The sequence below is a fragment of the Mauremys mutica genome, chromosome 7 (assembly GCF_020497125.1).
Source record: "Mauremys mutica isolate MM-2020 ecotype Southern chromosome 7, ASM2049712v1, whole genome shotgun sequence".
Lineage (NCBI taxonomy): Eukaryota > Metazoa > Chordata > Testudines > Geoemydidae > Mauremys > Mauremys mutica.
This window is the reverse complement of record NC_059078.1, coordinates 102,792,337-102,817,220: the sequence shown is the minus strand read 5'-3', so window position 1 is coordinate 102,817,220 and position 24,884 is coordinate 102,792,337. Positions and strand designations below refer to the sequence as shown.

General features: G+C 43.4%; 1 protein-coding gene across 1 annotated transcript in view; it reads left to right on the top strand.

Annotated features, from left to right (window-relative positions):
• JAKMIP3 (Janus kinase and microtubule interacting protein 3) overlaps positions 1-24,884 on the top strand; it is a 127,403-nt gene that overhangs the window by 8,707 nt on the left and 93,812 nt on the right. The window contains exon 2 of the mRNA XM_045025746.1: positions 20,224-20,721. Coding sequence (XP_044881681.1) covers positions 20,224-20,721 — 498 coding nt within the window. The remainder of the gene's footprint in view (positions 1-20,223; positions 20,722-24,884) is intronic.

Here is a 24,884-nt window from a genome sequence, read left to right as displayed (position 1 = left end):
TTAATGTATATGTGCACATGTGCAACTGTTTGGACTAAGGTAGGAGCCTATTAACACTGCTTCACTGCCTCTATAGCATTCCAGTTCATGGAAAGTGGTGTAGGCCATCTTCCTCACATTAGCCAGAACTTCATAATATCTAGTTGCAGTCCTGGAAGAGAAAGAGACTCCTGTTAGGTGTAGTGTAGTGTAGTGCTATTAGGATATCATTGATTTTGAAGGCATAGATTTACTTTTGTACACACTTCAGGTGAAATCACTGCTCTAAGCACAAGTAAATGAGCTAAGTGCAGGGAACTCCATGGAAGTTTAGGGAAATAGACTTCACCTTTCTCCACCTGGGAGCAGGCTACATGCCATTCTGTGCACTAGAATAGCAGCCACTGCTTCCCCACTCTTGTTACAGCATCTTGTTGGGCTGCTGGATTTGAAGAATCCATGGATTGACTTCCCCCTTCCTGGCTCACAGAGCATATGGAGGCCTCTCTGCTCTATATATCCGTGGGGCTTAAGTAGCATGGAGATCATTGCACAGGCCCTGCACGCTAGTCATTTCCCCCCTCTGTGAATATAATGTAAGCACTGAACCAGTGCAGTAAGGATAATATGGTGAAGCTGCAGCATTAACACCTCTTTTTCCTAGATCAACAAAGAAAACTCTTGTTTACAGAACTAGGGTACTTCTTATTAAGTGTTGCCAAAGTGATTTGATTGCCCATGAGAGGAGAGTTGCTTATTCTCCTTAAATATGGCTAACTCATTTTGCTCAAGAACTGCCTTGAAGTTACTAAAATAGACTTCATTTCAATCTGTATTTGTGGAATAAACTTCAGAAATAAGAAGCAGTTTTTAATTGAGAGAGAATTTTCAAGTACTTTATTTTTTGCTCTGTAAACATTTCTCATTTTGATGTGTTTCTTAGGGCTACTTATGTGTGCTGCAGTGATAGTCCATTGGCATTTCAAAACCTCTTGCTATCTCAAAATCTAAAGCACAGTGAGCTCGAGGCTTTTTTTGTTTTTTTCTTTAAATAGAAAAAAGAACAACTTTTGAAGTGAGGTGTTAAACCTGAGCTATTTTAAAAGGTTAGGATCAATTCCTCATCTGACGTAAATCAGAGTAGCTCCTTTGCAGTCAATGGAGCTATGCTGATTTACACCAGTTCAGGATCTAGCCCAGGGACAGGGCCGGCTCCAGACCCCAGCGCGCCAAGTGTGCGCTTGGGGCGGCGTCCCGCGGGAGGATGGCAGGCGGCTCCGGTGGACCTCCCGCAGGCATGCCTGTGGAGGGTCCGCTGGTCCCGCGGCTCCGGTGGACCTCCCGCAGACGTGCCTGCAGAGGGTCCGCTGGTCCCGAGGCATGGCTGTGTGAGATCCACCGGAGCCGTGGGACCGGCGACCTCCAGAGCGCCCCCCCGTGGCGTGCCGCCCTGCTTGGGGCAGCGCAAATCCTAGAGCTGCCCCTGCCCAGGGATCGGCAACCTTTGGCACGCAGCCCATCAGGGAAATCCGCTGGTGCCCGGAACGGTTTGTTTACCTGCAGCATCCGCAGGTTCGGCCGATCGCAGCTCCCACTGGCGGCGGTTCGCCGTTCTAGGCCAATAGGGGCTGGGGGAAGCGGCGGCCAGTACATCCCTCAGCCCACGCCGCTTCCCACATCCCCTATTGGCCTAGAATGGTGAACCGCCTCCAGTGGGAGCCGTGATCGGCCGAACATGCGGACGCTGCAGGTAAACAAACTGTTTCGGCCTGCCAGCGGATTTCCCTGATGGGCCGCGTGCTGAAGGTTGCCAGTCCCTGATCTAGCCTAACAAGCTAATGTCATTGGAGAAGGTATGTAATCACATCTCTGGAACAATGAACTCACAGAGGTCTTTAAATAGTTAAGAAATCGACAACTGTGTGCTAAACTAGTGTACTAGACTATATATCCTCCCTGTAGTTTTTAAGTGTAAGTTTATTTTCTAAATCATAACTGATCTGACAACCCAGCAGTACAAAGCATATTTATATTTATCCTCTTCCTCTTTGCAGCCTTTACAAGCCCTCATAGGAATGTGTTTCCACTCCTCCCTAATGAATATCCATTGTCATTGCAGGTGGTATTTACTGGCCATTTCTTCTTCCTTCCATGATAACACCAGTCATGACAAGATACTTTTCTTAACGGTTGAAATATACACGTATGCAAGGCAACAAAACCAGTAATCACTAATTAAAAAATAAGAGATTTTTGGCAGATGTAAGTGGTATAAATAAAAGATGTCTGCTATGGATGAGCAATTATATTCCAGAGTTTTGAATAGACAGCATATTTGTAATTCATTGCCATTTAAAATACATGTAGCCTATATTTAACGCTTGCTCCAATACGCTCTTGCAAATTAGGTGTTCAACCAGTTCAACATTGTTGCAGCATTGAATCATTTATGTAACACAGCAGCATTCCTGGAATGACATTATTAAAAACAAACTATTTGTGTGTTGTGTTAGGAAGTGTTTAAGTGCTAGGTACTATAGAACAGTGCTTCTACCTTCAATAATTTCATACCGGATGAATCTCCAAAACAGACAGCCAGATAGTCAGTAAAATGGCTTACATTTATTTTAATTTAACTGTTATTTTATCATTGTAATTGTAACTATTTTTTTAACCTAGAGAATCTTTATTTTCTTGCAACCAGTTTGTCAGTGTGTGTGCATTGATGTCCTCAATGACCTGGTTCTTTGTCAGGAGTGTTGTGGTGTATTTCATAGAATCATAGAATATCAGGGATGGAAGGGACCTCAGGAGGTCATCTAGTCTAACCCCCTGCTCAAAGCAGGACCAACCTCAACTAAATCAAAACTATTTAAAAGTGTGTTAAAATTATAGGCTGTCATTTTAAATTTCAGGTTTTTTGTTTTTTCTAATCCTGTTTGCAGGCTAGGGGGCTCTGTAGGGAAGTGTGTGATCTGGACCTAGCAACAGTCAGTTAAGTTTGCAGCCAGCCAGCCTGCCTAGAGTAAGGTGGAATGAGTTTTTTCTCACTGCTTTACAGAGAAGCTTATTTTGTCTCCTTCTGTTTTGGGTAGGGTTGCCAGGCATCCAGTTTTCGACTGGAACGCCCAGTCGAAAAGGGATCCTGGCGGCTCTGGTCAGCACTGCTTAAGTCTGGTTGGCGGTGCAGTGGGGCTAAGGCAGGCTCCCTGCCTGCCCTGGCTCTGCACATCTACTGGAAGTGACCGGCATATCCCTGCAGCCCCTAGGTGGGAGGCAAGCAGGGAAGCTTCACGCGTAGCCCCTGCCCCCTGTGCCAGCTCCACAGTTCCCATTGGCCGAGAACCGTGGCCAGTGTGAGCCATGGAGGCAGCGCGTGCAGGCCCAGGCAGCATGCAGAGCCCCCTGACCTGCTTCCAAGCCTGTTGTAGCCCTGCTGTGCTGCCAACCAGGAGCTGCCTGAGGTAAGCACTGGCCAGCTGGAGCCCATGCCTTGATCCCCCTCCTATACCTCAACCCCCTGCTCCAGGTCAGAACCCCCTCCCACACTCCAACCCCCAGCCCCAGGTTGGACCCCCCTCTCACACCTCAACCCTCTGCCCCAGACCTGAACCCCAACTCCCACTCAGAGCCCGCACCCCTGCCCCAGCCATGAGCCCCCTCCTGCACCCCAAACCCTTCATCCCCAGCCCCAGCCCAGAGCCCTTACCCATTCCATGCCCCAGCCCAGACCCCCTCCTGCACACTGAACTCCTCATTTCTGGCCCCATTCCAGAGCCTGCACCCCCAGCCAGAGCCCTCACCCTCTCCCACACCCCAACTACCTGCCTCAGCCCAGAGAAAGTGAGTGAGGGTGGGGGAGAGCGAGCAATGGTGGGAGGGGGGATGGAATGAGTGGGGGTGGGGCCTCTGAGAAGGGGTGGGGTGGGGCACAGTGTTCAGTTTTGTGTGACTAGAAAGTTGGCAACCCTAGCTTTGGGGCTCATGTGTGTTATCATTGTGAATTCTAAGAAATAAAGTACTGTTATGCTGCAACCTTCCAGCAAGTGTATTGTATGTTTATATTTAATTTCTCTGTTTGTATGCTGTGCTGTGAAACTTAACAGGTGCAGTAAATATCCAATACAGATACAATATCATTATTATTTGTATTACGGTAGTGATTGGTAGCCCCACTCAGATATCAGGGCTCTTTTGTGGTAGGCAGTGTATCAACAAATAACAAAGAAGTCCCTGCCCCAGAGCTCCCACAATCTGCATGTCAGACAGGACTCAGCACCAGGTGGAGGATGCAAGCAACAGAGTCAGAATGGATTAGGAGGGTAAAATAACCACTTATCTAACTAATGCCAGACAGGTTGGATTTGTAGGTATTGCAGCAGAAATAAGTTTTGAGGTGGGATTTAAAGAGGCTAAGATGGCAGCTTGATATATGTTGTTATTGCAATACATATTATTTTATGTGTAGGCATTTGGCAAAATGGGGCTTACATTCAACTTCCTGAAAGTACACATAGATAAGAGGAAAACATTCTACACATGAAACACATGCACAATATACGAACTGCTCTAGATGAGAGCTTTTGGTCATTTTATAACATGTATTAATATACTTCCATTTAACGTGTGTTAATTAACATGATTATTATACATGCTAATGTAGACACTTCAGAAACATTTGTTCCTGGAAACTTACATTTTTTCCCAGTTGTGGTTTATCCCTGTAATACTCATCCTGTCTACTAGAAGGGGACACAGTTAGGATACCTCTATGCCACACCAACCTTAAGCTTTGTTTTTTGGCTCCTTGTGGTCATTACCCACCAATAGAATTTATAATAGCCCCCAGACTGTTCTAAAACAACATCTAGTGGAAGAAATGCAGAAAGCAACACTAGGTTCAGTATAGTGCAGAGGTTGGCAACCTTTCAGAAGTGGTGTGCTGAATCTTCATTTATTCACTGTAATTTAAGGTTTTGGGTGCCAGTAATACATTTTAACGTTTTTAGAAGGTCTCTTTCTCTAAGTCTATAATATATGATTAAACTATTGTTGTATGCAAAGTAAATAAGGTTTTTAACATGTTTAAGAAGCTTCATTTAAAATTAAATTAAAATGCAGAGACCCCGGACCGGTGGCCAGGACCCGGGCAGTGTGTGTGCCACTGAAAATTAGCTTGCGTACCGCCTTCGGCATGTGTGCCATAGGTTGCCTACCCCTGATATAGTGCTTAATGCCACCTTCACACCCACCTTGAGCTGTATGTGTTTCTAGAGCTCTAGAGAATCTGGCCTATTATTTAATGGAGGGTGTGTCTCCATGATTCTGCAATGTACACTACGGGGGTGTGAGTTGCAGTGTGCACTATAGTATTGTGCTGTAACTGCCCTATTTAGGTACCTAGTTAGTTTTAACATCGTCCCATTTCTGTTAACGGTAACTAGATACATTTTAGTTTGCATTTGCAGAGTCTACACAGGGCAGTTGCAGTGCAATGCCTTAGTCCGTGCTGCAACTCATACCCCCATAGTCTGCACTGCAGTGCCATGTAGGCAACATTAGATATTAATACATTTTTTCTAAGATACATCCTGCTACATTAGACATGTGGCTATCCCCTGGATTTATGGGCATTTTGCCTTTAATTTCCCAAGAAATGTGTTCAAGTATCCAGTATTGTCGCTACACTTATTTAGTAAGTAGACTGGATATAATATAAACGAACACATCAAGAATACTACACAGTGCCTTGAGAGGATTTAGACACTTTTCTTTCTCCTTGAGTTCCTCTGCCAGAAGACACAATTGATTATAGGCTGGATTAATGACATACTACTAATAACTTGCACTGTTTTCAAGTTGCAGTAAGCCAAAATCCCCAATTTTAAATGGCACAATTAGTACCTGTACAGTAGTTGAGAAAATCTCTTAACTTTTGAGATAATTCATTGCAACTTGTAGCTGAATAAATGCAACCACCATAAATTGGGCTCAGTTATTGCTTACGATGAATTGTGCCTTGTTTATATATATATTTTACCAAAAATATTTTATAATTAGTTTGGTGGGGGAGAGAGGGGATATAGTGAAGTAACAAGCTGATTATTCTAGGTACCTTAATTTATTCCAGCAATTTTCGTAAGTGTTGCTGGTGGACCAAATACTATGATTCATGCTGTAGCTAACAAATATGTCAAATATGTCAAAGTAAGATTAATTACAAAGTAAGATTAAAAGGCTGACACAAAATAAAAATAGTGTATGATAGGAAATTCAGATATATAGCTTGTCCTCTGCTGAGGTCCCTTTGTGCTGCTGGAATGGAGCTAAAGCAGCCTTGTGCGACTGTTGAGAATCCCCTTAGCATAGCTGGCTCAACACTACATTTGCTCAGTAGTTAGTATTCAACAGTTTTGAATCCAAACTTTTTAATCCAACCAGTTTCGCTGCTTGCTAACTCTGCAAGTGTTGTCTAATGCTGTGGAGCAATAGCAGTTTCCCTTTCTAGGTCCAAGCATGCATTTAAGTGCTTTGTTGAATGAGGTCCCTAGATTGCAGACATAGTGCTTCTTCGGTGATCCAGACTCAATATGCTTGACCCTGTTCAGTTACTGTTTCACCCAAGCTAATGACAGTTCTGAGGAAAGCAGGTATGTACGTGTAGGGAAAACAAATTAAAGAATGTAGAGCCTGATTCAAAGCCCACTGAAGTCAACAAGAGTCTTCCCATTAGCCTTAGTGGGTTTTGGCTCCAGCCCATACTAAGCAGCAGTGTAAAATGCCTTTGCAGCCAAATCCTGGTAGCTTTCAGTGGAAATACTTATGTGAGAGAGGCCAGTGGGATTTGGTCTTTGATCTTATATATAGCAAAAGGTTTGCCTAAAGCACTGGTAATTCTCAACATGGAAGCATTTAGCTACTGATTTCTCTATAGATGTCTGACCCAGATGACTTTTTAATACTTTCTTCACAGAGTGAAAAATACTTTTCAAATGTGTTTCTTTATCATTTGATCACATATAATGTTTAATTAGCCTCCATACTAAATCTAAACTTTTTAATTGCCTTACTTAGGGTATGTCTACACTACCAGATTAGTTCGATTTAACTTAATTCGAATTTGTGGAATCGACCTTACAAAGTCGAATTTGTGTGTCCACACTAAGGACACTAATTCGACTTTGTGAGTCCACACTAACGGGGCAAGCGTCGACATTGGAAGCGGTGCACTGTGGGAAGCTATCCCACAGTTCCCGCAGTCCCCGCTTCCCTTTGGAATTCTGGGATTTCCCCACAATGCATGCTGGGGGGAAATATGTGTCGAGGGTGGTCTTGGGTAACTGTCATCATTCAACGTGCTTTCGGACGTCTCAAGGGGAGATGGAGGAGCTTACTGACTCGCTCGGATCTCAGCGAAACCAATATCCCCATTGTTATTGCAGCTTGCTGTGTGCTCCACAATCTCTGTGAGAGCAAGGGAGAGACCTTTATGGCGGGATGGGAGGTTGAGGCAAATCGCCTGGCTGCTGATTACGCTCAGCCAGACAGCCGTGCAATTAGAAGAGCCCACCGGGAAGCGCTGTGCATCCGGGAGGCTTTGAAAGCTAGGTTCCTCAGGGAGCAGGGTAACCTGTGACTGTTCAGTTTCTTTACAGAGAAGCTGAACCTGCCCCTGCTTCAGTTACTGTTGACTTTCTTCTGCGGTTACATACCCTGTTCACCACGTTTCCCCCCTTCCAACACACGTTTAAAAATAAAGTTAATGGAACATTGTTAATTAACAACGTTTTCTTTATTAATGAATTCGCGTTAAAGGGTTGAAACAGGGATGCAGACTGTGGTGGGTAGGGTGTGCAGTGATGTTAACACCGCTTCTACACTCGAGGAATGACAGGCTCCTGCTCCTAGAGCAGTCTGCAGTGCCGGACTGGTTGTTTCAACAGAGCCTGCCATCCCTCCTTTTCGGGACTCTGTGTGCGGGGGCTACGTGACCTTGTGGCGGGGGACGACGGTTACAGATTCCCCTGCTGCGTGGTTCTGTGGTCCGGGACAAGGACCGCTGCATAAGTTCTGTAACCACCTGTAACGGGTCGACTCACCCCTGCGGCGCCTCCTGCTGGTCGCCTTGGGGAATTTGCTCAATCCAGCCTTCAGAGCGCCCTCTGCAGGCCGGTGATCCACCTGTCTTCTCCTGGCCCCCGTGTCCCTCCCAGGACCCCGGTGCCCTCTTACATGGGGTGCTGCCCCCTAGCAGTAACCCCTTTCTCTCTGGGTTTCCCCTCCCCAGGAAACCCCCACCTTCTATCCCCACTTCGCCTCAGTAGTGGCTACTGACCCAGTCTCTATCTAGCCCCTGTTTGCTGGGGCAGACTGCAGTATCCAGTACTCATCATCAGCAAAGGGGGTTTGGACCTGCTGCCTTGGCCTACCCCTAGATTGCCCCCTGCAACCCCCAGTACCTTTTGCCCTATACTAGGCCGCAGCCTGGGGTTTTCTAGGCTGGAGCTTCCCCAGCTCCTCAGCCTTTCCCCAGCCCTGCTTCACCCTAGGTACCTTGTCTCAATTCCCTGCAGCCAGGCCCTTCTCTCTCTGAAGGCAGAGAGAGAGACTGTCTGGGCTTCTGGCCTCCAGCCTTTTATAGGGGCCAGCTGCAGCCACTTCCCCAATCAGCCCAGCTTAGAGCAGCAGCTCTCAAGCCCTGCCAGGCTGCTTTTAAACCCCTTAAAACCAGGAGCAGAGGTCCACCCTGCTACACCGCCCTCCCATGCCACAAAGTCACGTACTCCCCACCCACACAGAACATGGAAAACACCTCCCAGACCGACCAGGGTGCTACTGACTGCACTGTGTGTGTGACCTGATGTTGATCCTGCCCCCGTGTCTGTACCCTGGTAAAGGTGACTGTCCTATGCAATTAACAACCCCCTTCCCCGCCCCCTTCACAGACAGTCTTCTGTAGAAAAACTTGACAGAAATAGTAATTAACAGCAAACTACTTTTAATAATCAACTACACAGTTAGGGGATGAAACTGGGATTGGGGCTTCAGTGAGCCAGGAAGGGAAGGACTTCTCAACATTTAGAGAATGAGAGCCTTCTTGTATTTGTGCACTCTGCAGGGGTGCAGTGACAGTTTTCACGGCCCCTGTCGCCCCTCCTTCTTGTTACTTTGGGTGAGGGGGGGTTGGGACTTTGTGGCGGGGGAGGGCGGTTGCAGATACAGTGCAGTGGGGGCTCTGTCCTCCTGCCTGCGGTCCTGCAGAACATCCACAAGGCACCGGAGCGTGTCAAATTTTCCCTGGGCATTTCCTGTGTGGCTGGTCAGAACATCCAAGCTCGGACTGCTGTCCAGAGCGTCAACAGAGTGGTGCACTGTGGGATAGCTCCCGGAGCTACTAATGTCGATTTCCGTCCACACATAGCCTAATTCAACATAGCCATGTCGAATTTAGCGCTACTTCCCTCATCGGGGAGGAGTACAGAATTCGAACTAAAGAGCCCTCTAGGTCGAACTAATTAGCTTCCTGGTGTGGACGGGTGCACAGTTAAGTCGAATTAACGCTGCTAAATTCAACATAAACTCCTAGTGTAGACCAGGCCTTAGACTTCAGTGTTTCTTTGACAAGCATCTTCATTTATTTTTTAACCACCCCCCACTTTCTAAAATGTCACAAGGCTGGTTTCTGATGCAATTCCTGCTAGTAGGATGTTGAACTTAATTAGATTGTGATCACTACTACCTGTTGGTTGCACTTTTGTTAATTTTGAAACTAACTCCTGTGTGTTACCTAGCCCTAAGGGTTTGTCTCTATAGAGATGTTGCATTGTTTTAACTAAAGCTGTGATATTAAACCAGTTTAGTTAAATCCAAGCAATTTCTGTACGTAGGCCAGGCCTAAACTGAGAATAGCCTCTGCTCTTTTTTGCTCTACAACTAGATATGCCAAGAAGCACTCATTTAAGGTATGAAATTGCTTCTCTACAATTCGTTGTACTTGTCAATTTATATGTAGGTAGCTTGCTTTGTATGTTTGAGAACAAGCTAACTGAACATTCTTGTAGGGTAATTTGACCAAAGTAAGACACTAAGGTTAAGTAAACAATGTTGAATCCATTTTGTTTGCAGGTGAGTACTGAGGCAGTATTTAAAAGCAGTAATTGTAATTTCAGAGTGTTGTTTATGGGGATCTGTTAAGGGTAGCCTGCTGTCAATTCAAATTACTACAAACTGATTTCACAAGCTTTTTATTACAGCCTGCACTATGCCTACCAATGGGAGCACTGCAGAAAAAATACAAGCCACAAACTGTTTTATTTTTACTGTTTTTTAAATGGATTGCTAACATTTTAAAAAATCCTAGTTTTTAGTTAATTAATATTTTACCCACAGTGTGCTGTTTAGTCACCAGCCTTATATTTTTTGTCCAGATAATAAGCCATAACGTACATGCTCACATAATAATTTATTAATAAAAATAATTGATAATACTTCATTTTTAATGCCTTGTCATTAAATTTTTGCATTCAGTGGAGTGTGAATCATGTAACAGTTTAATGGATCATAACAAATGTATGTCATTTCTGTATAGTCTACTTCTCTAAAATTGTATTGTAATGCACCATTTATTAATGCATGGAAATCAAGGGCAATAGCTGACAATTAATGGATAATTATTACCAGTACAGTTCTAATTCTGTTGGTACTTCCTTGTATTAACTTAATCATTAGTATTAATCGTTAAATTACCCTCAAAGGCAGGTTAATAGAGTAACCTTTTATTTTTATTATTGTGATTTGTTTTAGTCATTTTCTGCTGGGATTCTTTCCTCTATTTCTACCTATGAAAAAAAATGACGCAGAGGCTTGAGTTAATAATTGCTGTAAAAATATTCTGATCCCTGTTCCTCAAAGCTATAATAGTAAATATTTATTATTATTATTACTTCTTTATGTTCACATGTAGAGACCCAACATTTTGCTTGTGTGTTGTCTGTCTATCACTGTTTGTTTGTCTTGCCCATGTAAGGTAATGGAAGTCTTTCAATAGATTTCAGTGGTGTTTGGTATTGAGACTGTAAGGTTTTCAGTACAGAAACCATCTAATATTCTGTGTTTGCACACTGGGCTACAATCCATTGAGATCTCTTAAACTAAGCCTAATTACTATGTGATAGGAATCCTTCTAGGAACCTCCTTTCTTCCTTAGCAACTCTTTGCTAGGAGAAGCCTCTCTTTTGTTTGCTAGGAAACTGCTAGTATTAAAGATTCTGGGATGCTTCCAGGCCCCTTAGTTACTAAGTTGATAACAGCAAGTCTGTTTCCTGACCTTATGTAATTTTAGACAGGGCCTAAACAGGCCTATATGAAAATTATTTTCAACCTCTAAGCTGGGAATTTTTAAAATGATGATGATGATAAACTCTGGCGTGATGCCTCGCTTTTGTGGGTATTATCTATTACTTATTACTCACAACCATAATTTTTTTACCCCAAAGCATGTCTGGTTACTGGTTTTAACAGAAATGACTATATGAACTGTAGTCCCTCTTCCAATTGCTCTCTTGTGACCTCCAGTAAAATAGGATTGAACTCAGCAGGTCTGCAAAGGTGAAAGGTTTGGTTCAGATAAACACTCCGCAGTTTGGGCTGCTAGCTGAATATTATCTCTTTGGGCTATGAAACTGGGCTGGAAATCTAGTTAGAATATGCTTTCTTGTGCAATCTCCAGCCCTTCCACCTAGAAACCAGAAATGCAGTGATATGCAATCTTGAAAACAGCAGGGAAAAAGAGAACAACCTTTTTGGTTAACCTCAAAATTGGTTGGGTCATGTTCTGGGTGGAAAGACTGTGCTTGAAATGGAGAAGTTGTTGCAGAAGTTTATGCCATGTCTGCATTTCGCACTCCTGATAGTTGGGAAAGTTGTTGATTCAGATCACCATGCTTGCAGGTTCGTGGGGATAATGCCATAACTCTTTGTTCAGTTTGATCACTGGCACTTTGGGAAGCAAGCGGATTTATTTTATGTGATGCAGTTTGTCCATTTCTACTCATAACAGAGTTTGTTGGTATCCCTGCAAACTTTTTAATAACGGGGCATTACCATTTTAACAATAGGAAGGAAATATTGTACTCTTAGAGTAAATATAGTTTTCGCTTTTATCAGCAGTTTATCACTTATAATCTGCATCAGTTTACCATATTTTAGTAGGCTGAGGGGAATGGAATACAAAGAGACCGTAAGAGCTTTTACAGTTTCTTTTCATACATCTAAGGATGAAATATTGCTCTTTAAAATTTTTGAATTTAGCATGAAGATCCAGCAAATCTTTAACATCACAATGTGCATCAGATATAATTTCTGTTCTGTAGCAGCAAGTTGGAATGCATTTTCTAAGGAATTAAGATATGATCCAACGAAGTGGGTATTCACCCACAAAAGCTCATGCTCCAAAACGTCTGTTAGTCTATAAGGTGCCACAAGACTCTTTGCTAAGATATGATTATGACATTTCCTCTTATTTGTTGTTTTTTATGTATTATTGGGTACACTTATGCCCACTGACATCACAGCTGAAAAACAAAAAGAAATCATTAGAATAGTTGCGGAGAAATTCACAGTGCAAGAAGCTAGTGTTGTTTTTTCTTGGGCTCTTTCTCCTTGTAAAAGCAGCACAATATAGAGGATGATGATAATTCTTTGCTCTTCTACAGATCCTATTATTTAAAGTGTTTAACAAACACTAGGGTGACCAGACAGCAAGTGTGAAAAATCAGGACAGTGGGTGGGGGGGGTAATAGGATCCTATATAAGAAAAAGACCCAAAAATCGGGACTGTCACTATAAAATCGGGACATCTGGTCACCCTAACAAACACTAACATGTCTGTGTCACAGTCCAGGGCAACTTCCCCTGTGTTTCCTCTAAGTGGTCCAGCAGGGGCAGGCACTCTCAGGCTTTCAGCTCCCCAGCTGTTGCCTTTCTTGAGTAGAGACCTAGGCCTCACTCCCTTCTGACCGGGGTATTTCCAGACTGTACAGTTCCTTGCCTTCAATGTGTTATTCCCAGCAGAGAGTGGCTGCCCAGCACACCTTCTTGCTTCCTCTTCAGAGATGGGGGGGGGGGGGCTTGTCTACACTAGCGAATTTACAGCAGCACAGCTATACCAATGCATCTGCGCTGCTGTAAGATCTCTCTTGTAGCCACTCTATGCAGACAGGAGAAAGCTCTCTCACTGACACAATAAAACCACCTCCACCAATGGCGGTAGCTATGTAGGCGGGAGAAGCTCTCCCGCCGACACATAGCGCTGTCTACACCCGCGCTTCTGTCAATGTAACTTATGTCGCTCGTGGGTATGTGTTTTTTCACACCCCAGAGTGACATAGGTTATACTGACAAAAGTGGTAGTGTAGACAAGCCCTAACAGAGTGATTGTCAACAGGTATAAGTTATCCACACAGCACTTCTTATGCAAGGCTACTTCATCTTAAGGTAAAAGCACTGAAGACAAAACCTATTTAAAGCAATGAATAAAAGAACCTGCATACGTGCTATGAAACTTACCAGACAGCATCCCAACTCTAACGTGGGCTCTGGCAGGAGCAGTCCTTCAGCACCCACCCCCGGGCTTTCCTTTGTGGTCACAGGTTCATCACAGGTTTGGCTTAGAGCAAGCACACTCATAACATGTTTAGTCCATTCTTTATACAGTTCAGGGATTGATCTGGAGTTTCTTGGAGCAGGTAATTAGTAGACAATGGGTTTTTTCTCTCCAGGGCATAGCTTCAAAAGGGTGAATTCAAAGGGGCCATTTGCATTTCCCTCACTCCCAAGGTATTTCCTTTACATGCATTGTCCCTAAAAAGTCCATTGACGTTCCTAACATTTACAAAAAGAACAGGAGTACTTGTGGCACCTTAGAGACTAACAAATTTATTTGAGCATAAGCTAAATTTGTTAGTCTCTAAGGTGCCACAAGTACTCCTGTTCTTTTTGCGGATATAGACTAACACGGCTGCTACTCTGAAACCTGACATTTACATTGGTCAAGTCCCTAGAAAAGTTGCATACAATCCTACAATAACACACAAACAATTACATGTTCAGTGCAATGGATCCCAGAGGCACCAAACCCAATTCAACATGGTTTAACTTAATTCTATAAAGTTTTATCTTAATTCCATAAGGTTTGTTCAGGATATAGCAGGATACTGTCAGTCTATCACAGTCAGCAACTAGTGAAAGGGAGCTATATCTCAAATGGAATACTGAGCTGTTCAGTAGTCCATTACAAGACTACACAACGTGTTAGGACCGGAGGTGAAAAATACTGTATCCAAACCGTGAAGGAAATGTAGATAGTATTTTAATTATATGAAGTTTGAATTTCACTACAACATCCCCCCACCCCACACACATTAATGATATTTGAAAATGTCCATGAAAATTGTTTTTGCAGACTATTGGGTTTTTGATAAAATGAATTTTTTTTTGGCTAAAAGTGTTTGTTTCTGAGAAAATTTAGACATTTTGATGAAAAACCAAACCCCCCAAACCCCAGAAGTTTTCAGTTTTTGGCTGCAAATTTTTGGCCAAACCCACAAACTTTTCAGTTCAGGAATGTTGACATGTTTTGACATTTCTGAATTAAGGTTTTGCTTCAGGTCTGTTCAACATTAAACCTATTCTCCTAAGCTTCTGGGAGAGAGTCATGGGATTTGTAGTTCAGATGTTTCATGTCTCTATTCTCCTCTATAGGCCTGGCTCCCCACTCATACTACATCTCACATGATGCACCACAGCCATGTGACTCCCATGATGCGCTGTGACAGGTCAGTAAGAGAGAGGCTGTGGTGTGTCATGGGGGATGTTGACCAGCCAAGAAGCCACAGCCCATAGGGGAGAATAGGGAGTCAAAGATCATGGAGAGCACCCCCTCCTGGTCACCCACTAGGACTGCTGTGAGCGGAATCCAAGCCTCTGAGCTAAGGATCCCCTGGGGTGTGATAAGCTTCTAGGGCTTCAGCCTTGCTGCTTTCCCTTTGCCTCTCTGGCACATTTCCTGGGCATTGAATCCCAGTTTGCTACTTCGTCTATGAAATGGGGCTCCTCAGCCCACCTGGCCTAGGCCCAGGACCAGGACCAATATTGACTTCTGAGATACCTCAATTACTTAAACACACCCCTTTCCCAGAAATTTACCACAAAGGTGTGAAAATTCTGGTTTAGTTTTAACTCTATCAAGGGCATGCGGCAGTTGTGAAGCAGTTAACATACAGAGAAACACTTTGCTCAGAGTCTAACCCAGTGGTCCCCAACCTTTTTCATCTGGCGAGCACCAGAGGACGAGCCATGGACGACCGTGGCGGCGGATGAGCATCCGCTGAAATTCCACCAACAAGCAGCAACGTCAATAGGCCACCGAAATGCCACCAACAAGCTGCATCATCCAGAGGCATCGCCACCAAAATATCGCCGAAAATCAGCAGCATTTCAGCGGCAACACCTCTGGATGACACAGCTTGTCAGTGGCATTTCGGCAGATGCTCATCCGCCGGCCAGTACGAAGGCGCACTTAGACACCCCGGCGGGCGCCATGGCACCTGCGGGCACCGCGTTGGGGACCCCTGGTCTAACCCCTTTATGCTCTTCATTACTTTATTGTGCAAAGCATAGGAGAATACAGATCATACAAAACAATAAACATCTGTCAAGTATCAGAGGGGTAGCCGTGTTAGTCTGGTTCTGTAGAAGCAGCAAAGAATCCTGTGGCACCTTATAGACTAACAGACGTTTTGCAGCATGAGCTTTCGTGGGTGAATACCCACTTCTTCGGATGCAAGTGGTGGAAATTTCCTGGGGCTGGTATATATAAGCAAGCAAGAAGCAAGCTAGAGATAACGAGGTTAGATCAATCAGGGTGGATGAGGCCCTGTTCTAGCAGTTGAGGTGTGAAAACCAAGGGAGGAGAAACTGGTTCTGTAATTGGCAAGCCATTCACAGTCTTTGTTTAGTCCTGAGCTGATGGTGTCAAATTTGCAGATGAACTGGAGCTCAGCAGTTTCTCTTTGAAGTCTGGTCCTAACGTTTTTTTGCTGTAGGATGGCCACCTTAAGATCTGCTATTGTGTGGCCAGGGAGGTTGAAGTGTTCTCCTACAGGTTTTTGTATATTGCCATTCCTAATGTCTGATTTGTGTCCATTTATCCTTTTCCTTAGAGACTGTCCAGTTTGGCCGATGTACATAGCAGAGGGGCATTGCTGGCATATGATGGCATATATTACATTGGTGGAAGTGCAGGTGAATGAACTGGTGATGTTGTGGCTGATCTGGTTTGGTCCTGTGATGGTGTTGCTGGTGTAGATATGTGGGCAGAGTTGGCATCGAGGTTTGTTGCATGGATTGGTTCCTGAGCTAGAGTTACTATGGTGCGGTGTGCAGTTGCTGGTGAGAATATGCTTCAGGTTGGCAGGTTGTCTGTGGGCGAGAACTGGTCTGCCACCCAAGGCCTGTGAAAGTGTGGGATCATTGTCCAGGATGGGTTGTAGATCCCTGATGATGCGTTGTAGGGGTTTTAGGGGGGAGGGATAGCTCAGTGGTTTGAGCATTGGCCTGCTAAACCCAGGGTTGTGAGTTCAATCCTTGAGGAGGCCATTTGGGGCAAAAATTGGTACTGCTAGTGAAGGCAGGGGGCTGGACCCAAGGTCCCTTCCAGTTCTAGGAGATTGGTATATCTCTTATTTTTTTTTTAGGGTGGTGAAGAACTGGAATGGGTTACCTAGGGAGGTAGTGGAATCTCCGTCCTTAGAGGTTTTTAAGGTCAGGCTTGACAAAGCCCTGGCTGGGATGATTTAGTTGGGTTTGGTCCTGCTTTGAGCAGGGGGTTGGACTAGATGACCTCCTGAGGTCCCTTCCAACCCTGAGATTCTATGATTCTATGACTGTATGTGATGGCCAGTGGAGTCCTGTTGGTTTCTTTCTTGGGTTTGTCTTCCAGTAGGAGGCTTCTGGGTACACGTCTGGCTCTGTTGATCTGTTTCCTTATTTCCTCGTGTGGGTACTGTAGTCTTGAGAATGCTTGGTGGAGATTTTCTAGGTGTTGGTCTCTGTCTGTGGGGTTAGAGCAGATACGGTTGTACCTCAGTGCTTGGCTGTAGACAATGGATCTTGTGGTGTGTCCGGGATGGAAGCTGGAGGCATGAAGGTAGGCATAGCGGTCGGTAGGTTTTCGGTATAGGGTGGTGTTGATGTGACCATCACTTATTTGCACCGTGGTGTCTAGGAAGTGGACCTCCCGTGTAGATTGGTCCAGGCTGAGGTTGATGGAGGGGTGGAAGCTGTTGAAATCGTGGTGGAATTTTTCCAGAGTCTCCTTCCCATGGGTCCAGATGATGAAGATGTCATCGATGTAGCGTAGGTAGAGAAGGGGCGTGAGTGGACGGGAGCTGAGGAAGCGTTGTTCCAGGTCGGCCATAAAAATATTGGCATATTGTGGGGCCATACGGGTGCCCATAGCGGTGCCACTGATCTGGAGATATATATTGTCAGCAAATTTGAAATAGTTGTGTGTGAGGATAAAGCCACAGAGCTCAGCAACCAGGTGTGCTATGGCATCATCAGGGATACTGTTCCTGACAGCTTGTATTCCATCAGTATGTGGGATGTTTGTGTAGAGAGCTTCTACATCCATGGTGGCCAGGATGGTGTTTTCTGGAAGGTCACCAATGCATTGTAGTTTCCTCAGGAAATCAGTGGTGTCACGGAGATAGCTGGGAGTGCTGGTAGCATAGGGTCTGAGTAGAGAGTCTACATATCCAGACAGTCCTTCAGTGAGAGTTCCAATGCCCGAGATGATGGGGCGTCCAGGATTTCCGGGTTTGTGGATCTTGGGTAGTAGATAGAATAACCCTGGTCGGGGCTCTAAGGGTATGTTGATTAGTTCTGGTGTTAGTGTAGGGAGTGTCCTGAGTAGATGGTGCAGTTTCTTAGTGTATAAACATCTGAAATCCCAATGTCTTTTATTTTCTATCTCACCCTTTTCTTGGGAGCCCTTGGGGAACTGTCTGGGTTTGGGAAGGCAGGCAGGCGAGATGTCCCCTCCTCACACAGGCTGTTGCATGCTAGCTGGTCTCTCTCCCTCCTGGAGCCCTTCTCAACTTCCGTGACTTTGCTTTGTCCTGATCCAGGCTTCCTCTTTCTGTTTGTTCCCCTATACCAGTGTGTTTCTTTATTTTAAACCCATCCTGGTTACCTGGCCTCTTTTTGTTCTCCCGGTAACTTTCCATTGCTTCTACCTTCCCCGCTCCCTCAGGGGAATCAGCTTAAGCATTCAAAGGATGCAAGTCATCCATTGTCCCAAATGTTTGACCCTGAATATGTTCAATAAGTCCCAAGCACCTTCTGTTGAATCTGTCTGGGGCATACACGCTACAGAACTTGTCAGCAGTAGTGGACCCACATACATATAGGCACTCATGACACAGCAGTTTTTCATAATACAACTTCATAATGTCAATCAGAATGCATAAGTTGTACAGACATAGCCCCAGTTTCATCACCAGGGGCACGAACTAAAACTCCCGTGAGGCACCTCAGCAGTGTAGGTGAACACAGTTTAATGTCAAGAAATGTTTTGATTCAGTTTCACATACTGAAATATTTTGACTTGGGTCTACCTGACCTGAAATAACATGTTTCATTTAGATTTTCCTGATGGAAACTTTCCATTTTCATCCAAACTCATCAGTTTTCAGGTTTTTGACAAAAAGTAAAAATTTTCCACTGGGGGAAAAAAAGAAGTGTTTTCCAACCAGCTTGTCACACCTGTCAAAAGTTTTAAATGTGCAAAAGTAATCAGCAGCCTGGAGTTTTCATATAATTTAAAAATAGTGGATGCCCTTTCAAAGATTTGTGGTCAATTTTAACTGTGCAGCTTCCATTGACTTTCACCAAGGGTAAGATTAGGGATGATTGAGTTCATGAATCAGAACCATTCCAAATATTCACCCAAAACTTGAACAGAAACCAAATTTAACTTAGTTTTTAAAGAAATGGGATATTTTCAAACACATATTTGTTTTTCTGTTCTTGGTTCCAGCTGGGACCAGTAGTGAAAATGCCAAGATCATACAAGAAAGGCTGTTTGCATGTTTCCAGCCCAATTTTGGAGAATAAAGATGTTTGGATAATTTAAATAAGATTCAGATTTTTAGATTCCTTATCTAAATTGAACCTCTAAACCATGAGGTTCACCCATCAGTAGTGTGTGTGCACACTCACAGAAACAACTCAATAGCACATTAGCATAAACTTAAGAGAAGGGGGGAAGAATGAAAGGAAGGAGGTTTTTAGCCAGTGCTTACTTCAGTGTGAGGACCAATCTCATTAGAAAGTACTGGTCATGCTATTAGCGGTCATATTCCTTATCACAACTGATTGCGATGATGATGTTAGATGAATATATAGGAATTACAAAGTAGACACAACACTTATCTGGGCTTCTGGATCATCTGCATGAGACAATGGATCTATGTGGTACTAAGATTAGAAGTGTTCACAAAGAAGTGTTTATGTTGCAAATAGAATTGACTATTATTAGCTGAGAGTCCCACTGACTAAGTCATCTGTCTGAATTTCAAAACTAGGACTGATTGCAATAAGCTCTTAAAACTCCTTAAAAGGATCGGCTATATTTTTAACCAAAGATTATGACACCGAAATAAAACATTTTCCTAAAATTCTGAAAAAGCCTTTTCCTCCCCAGGAAAATATTGTAGTGTAGATTTTGTTTAACATTATGAACAATTAGCTTGTGTCTAACCATTCTAAATATATTGTATTCCCTCATTTTAAGGCTATTTCTTGCATAAAGGTGTTTGGTGCAGTGAAGTCTATAGTAAACTAGTGGATATTTCTTCTGGACATCAAAGGAGTTAAGTACCTGAGTTCAGTAATCTGATTTTCATATGGAACCATTGGAGAAGGGAACATTCACCACATAATAGAGTGATGGATCATGAAATATGAACCAAATACCAAATAAAGTCTAATTCTATGTATGATCTATCACACTGCAGTAGGTTTGTGTTTTGAGCTAATAAACAATTATATAACTCTAAGTTACAAAATTATGAAATGACAACTCTCATTATATGTTGCCCCACATTAGAATACAGACTCTCCCACTGGAAGAATTATTTTGTTTGCAAAAACCTGTATCTTTTTTTTTTATTCTCTTTTTAGATCAGCAAGTTGGAAAGAGAGAAAAACCAAGAAGTTAAACAGATCAAAGAGCACGAACAGCATAAAAACACAGTGTTGGTAACGGAACTTAAGGCCAAACTTCATGAAGAGAAAATGAAGGAACTCCAGGCTGTTCGAGAAGCACTTTTGAGACAGCATGAATCTGAGCTTCTTAGAGTCATAAAGATTAAAGATAATGAAAACCAGAGATTACAGGGCCTTCTTAATGCTGTAAGAGACGGGGCTCCTGATAAGGTTAAAACAGTGCTTTTCACAGAAGCGAAAGAGGAGGCCAAGAAAGGGTTTGAATCTGAGAAAATAAAAATGCAGCAAGAAATTTCAGAACTTAAGGGGGCTAAGAGACAAGTGGAGGAAGCCTTAACTTTGGTCATTCAAGCTGACAAAATTAAAGCAGCAGAGATAAGGAGTGTGTATCACTTACACCAAGAGGAAATCAGCAGGATCAAGAGAGAGTGTGAAAGAGAAATTCGCAGACTGGTATGTGTCGATGTAAATATATATGCTTTTTGGTTTTGGTTTTTTGGCCGTTAAAAAAGAGCTCTGGGCTGGAGTAATGGTTCAGATGCACATGATTGATCATCAACATTTGGGTGCTTATTTAAGCAGGATCTCTGACTTTTTTTTGAGGTTCACCCATCACAATGACAATATCTAAAATGAGGTTTTCTAAATACATAGGCTAAATTTTTAACATGTTTTTACAGCATTCTTTCTGCCACTAAGGTGAGTGCTGCACAAAGTTGGTCAAATGCTTGGAACAAACATTCTGTTAATAAGATAGATAAGGGAAATCCTGCAAGATGATTGTTTCTCAGCTCTCAGAAATTTAGTTCAAGGCTTTTCCTTGTTGTGCTGCAGCATCATGTGTTTAAATTATAATTTCTGTTCCAGAAGGAAAGCTGCTCCTTATCACTGGTGAGCAATATATGGTGGCTTTGAAAACAGTAAGTTTCACAAAGCTGTGAACAGAAATGGGCTGAAATCCTAATACCATCTGTCTAAATTCACCCTTGTTATCTTTGTTTGGTGTAGATTTAACTACTCGGTGCTTGCAGAATGGATAATGGGTACATAAAAGAAAAGGGAAAAGCGTTATGCAAATTTCCTTGCACCGATCCACATTGCAAATCTTATCCACAATGTGGTTCTCTTATCTACTGAGTAAATGTCTGTTCTATTGAATAGTCTGCACTTCTTCCTCTTATGAAAGTCCCACTTATGTGAATGGGAGCTCTGTGCATGGAACAGAGGTGGTTATTATTATTATTTTATTATTTATTATTATTATAATGAGTATTAGCACTTAGGTCTGGTCTACACTGGGGGGAGGTGGGGATCGATCTAAGATACGCAACTTCAGCTATGAGAATAGTGTAGCTGAAGTTGACATATCTTAGATCGACTTAGATTGACTTACTTCGCGTCCTTGCAGCGTGAGATTGACGGCCGCCACTCCCTCGTCAACTCCACTTCTGCCTCTCGCCCTGGTGGAGTTCCGGAGTTGACATGGAGCGTGTTCGGAGATCGATGTATCGTGTCTAGACGAGACACGATATATTGATCCCCGATAGATCAATCACTACCCGATAGTGTAGACATACCTTTAGCCTCTAGAGCCCCCAGTATAGGTGGAGGACCCATTTTGCTAAACATTGTGTAGACATATGCAATATTCACAGTGCAGGTTAAAGATGCAATTGTTTTCAGAAGCAAACACATTTGCATTAATTAATTTTGTACTCTGATTCTCTTAATCACTTTTCCTCAGAAAAGCTCTTTTTGAGTCCCTTTATTATGTGATTAGCACTGGGTGGAATGAAGTAATTGCAGTTGATCAACTCATGGTATAGAAGCTCGGAATATTTCAATAGGTAAAAATATTAATCCCAGGTAGCAAAGTATGTATCTTTCTTCTCACAGTGTTGGAAGCACATCTCTAAAATATCTGTTTAATACAGCTGCAAAATGTGTTACTTTCCCCTGAAGAAAATCAGAGTTGAAGCCAAGTTGACTTCCAAAGGAGTTTGTGGAAAGAGAATGCTAACAACTAAGGAAAAATACAGGACCATTGCAATTATAGACAGATAACAATGAATTTATAAATTGCTAATAGCCAATGGGTGATATGGTAGAAAAATAAGAATTTCCTACTCCTTTTGAAGTTCTTGCAGTTATCCCACTAAACTTCAAATTGGGTTGAAAAATAAAGCACGGTCAGAGTAGTTTCAATACAAGGGTAAGTTTAGTGTCAATCCTTTTGAGGATCTCTTCATGTCAGTAGAGCCACAGCATGGTTACTTTGTAATAACAGACCATTTCTCCATCTTGTGTAACATAGAGTTTAAGTAGCTTGTTATGCATTATCAAATTTGTGCAAAGTTTCTTACATTGTCTGTGTCATTGTAGAGTACCTAAACACTATACCCATATGTTAGGTTAGTATTGTATTACCCAGGATCCTTTGAAACACCTACTTATGTGCCAGGTAGCTCAGATTTGCCATCTGAGCCCATCTCAATGAATTGTGACAGATCTAAAACTCATTTTTAATAATGATTGTTGAATTGATAGACTGTTGAATTAATACCTGAGACTATTGAATTAATACCTGAGACTGGGTATTAAAATGCTTTACCACTTTTAAAATGTGGTGGCTAGGTCAGATCTGACATAGATGGGTGATTCATTGGATTTTTTCAGTCTTTTAAAATTAGAAATTTTGAAATGAAAGTCAAATATAATGAAAATCAAATATTTTCATGTAATTAATGCATTTCACCTAACTTGGTGTAGTTAGTGTGCCCTCAGACTCAATCTTGTCTTTTTATTTATTTGCTATAATGTTGATAATGAATCCGAGTCAGCAAAGCAATTAAGCATGGGGCTAGATTGAGCATCTGGTTTAGTCCCATTGAAGTCAATTCTTAAATTTAAGCATAAAACTAGTGTTTTGCTGCATTGGAACCAATATTCTTAGCATTGTACAAGACACAAAAAAGGCATAGTCTTTGCCCTGACAAGCTCGTAGTAAGAAGTTAATGGGACTTTGAATGGAATTCTCATTCCTCAATACTGGAATAGAGATTTTTCCATGAAGTCTACTTTCTCTGCTATTCCTTGTGTCATGTGTCTAGATTACCCCATTGTAAGAAGGGCACCTTTCATGTGCTCCAAATATGGATTCCACAACAACAGATCCTCAAAACTCTCTAAAGGAAACAAAATCCCAATTCATCTTGTGCCATTCATCTCTGTCTGATTGTATGTTTGCACTATTGCTGATCAGCAGTATATGTCACATGCCAGCTTCCTCATTTGTGGTCAACTGGAAAGGAGGGTTTGTTTGTTTTTTGAGGGAAAGTAAAATGTTTCTAAATTTGTTATCAGACAGTGTAGGAAATATTTGCCGTAAAAATGGAGAGAGGTAAATAACGGCGTCCCCCAAGGATCTGTACTTGATGTATATATTTACGTTTAGCCAGATTAAAATGCAAGTGCTCTGTGTCAATGACCTGTCCTCATGGGTGAAAGCAACTTAAATGACTTACCTGTACGCAGGGCAGCTGGGGTCCTGGGAAAGGTGCAGGGAGGTTCTGGGCCCCCGGAAGGTGCGGGGCCTTGGGCAGAAGAGGCGGGGCCAAAGTACCCCAGCCAGCCCTTCAGCGCTGCCTGGCACATGCCACCCGGGGATTTGGCAGCGATTTAAAAATTCCTGGGGCTCCAGCCGCAGGCACGGTGGCAGCCCTTTAAATCACTGGGCCCCAGGACAGCCGCCCCTTTTACCCTTCCCCCCCACCATCAGCGGCCCTGCCAGTACGGTCGACTATGTACCGGCAGCCACTTTCTTACCAGTACGCTGGACCGGACTGGACCGACTTACTTTCACCTCTGCCTATCCTCTTAATCATTTACCATTCTCCCAATTTTTTTCCTGGGTGCAAAGTTTATCAATGATTATTTTTATGTTTTCTTCCAAGTCATTAGTAAAAATGTTAAATAGTGTAAGACAAACAGGGGCGGCTCTAGCCATTTCGCCGCCCCAAGCACGGCGGCACACCGCGGGGGGCGCTCTGCTGGTCGCCAATCCTGCGGCTCCGGTGGACATCCTGCAGACGTGCCTGCGGAGGGTCCGCTGGTCCCACGGCTCCGGTGGACCTCCCGCAGGCGTGCCTGCGGATGCTCCACCAAAGCCGCGGGATCAGCGGACCCTCCGCAGGCACTCCTGTGGGAGGTCCACCGGAGCTGCCTGCCGCCCTCCCGGCGACCGGCAGAGCGCCCCCCCTTGGCATGCCACCCCAAGCACGTGCTTGGTGTGCTGGGGCCTGGAGCCGCCCCTGAAGGCAAAGAACAAATCCCTGTGGGACCCTACTAGAAAAACCATACTCATTTGATAATGATTCCCTGTTACAATTACATTTTGAGACCTATTGGTTAGCCAGCTTTTAATCCATTTAATGTATGCTATTTTAATTCTGTTACTTTCTAGTTGTTGTTTTTTTCCAAATCAGACTGTTGTGTGGTCAAGTCAAATGCTTTACCAAAGTCTAAGGATACCACATCAGCAGTATTACCATTATCAATCAAAATTGTATTCTCATCAAAAAAGTTATCAAGCCAGTTTAACAGGATCAATTTTCTAT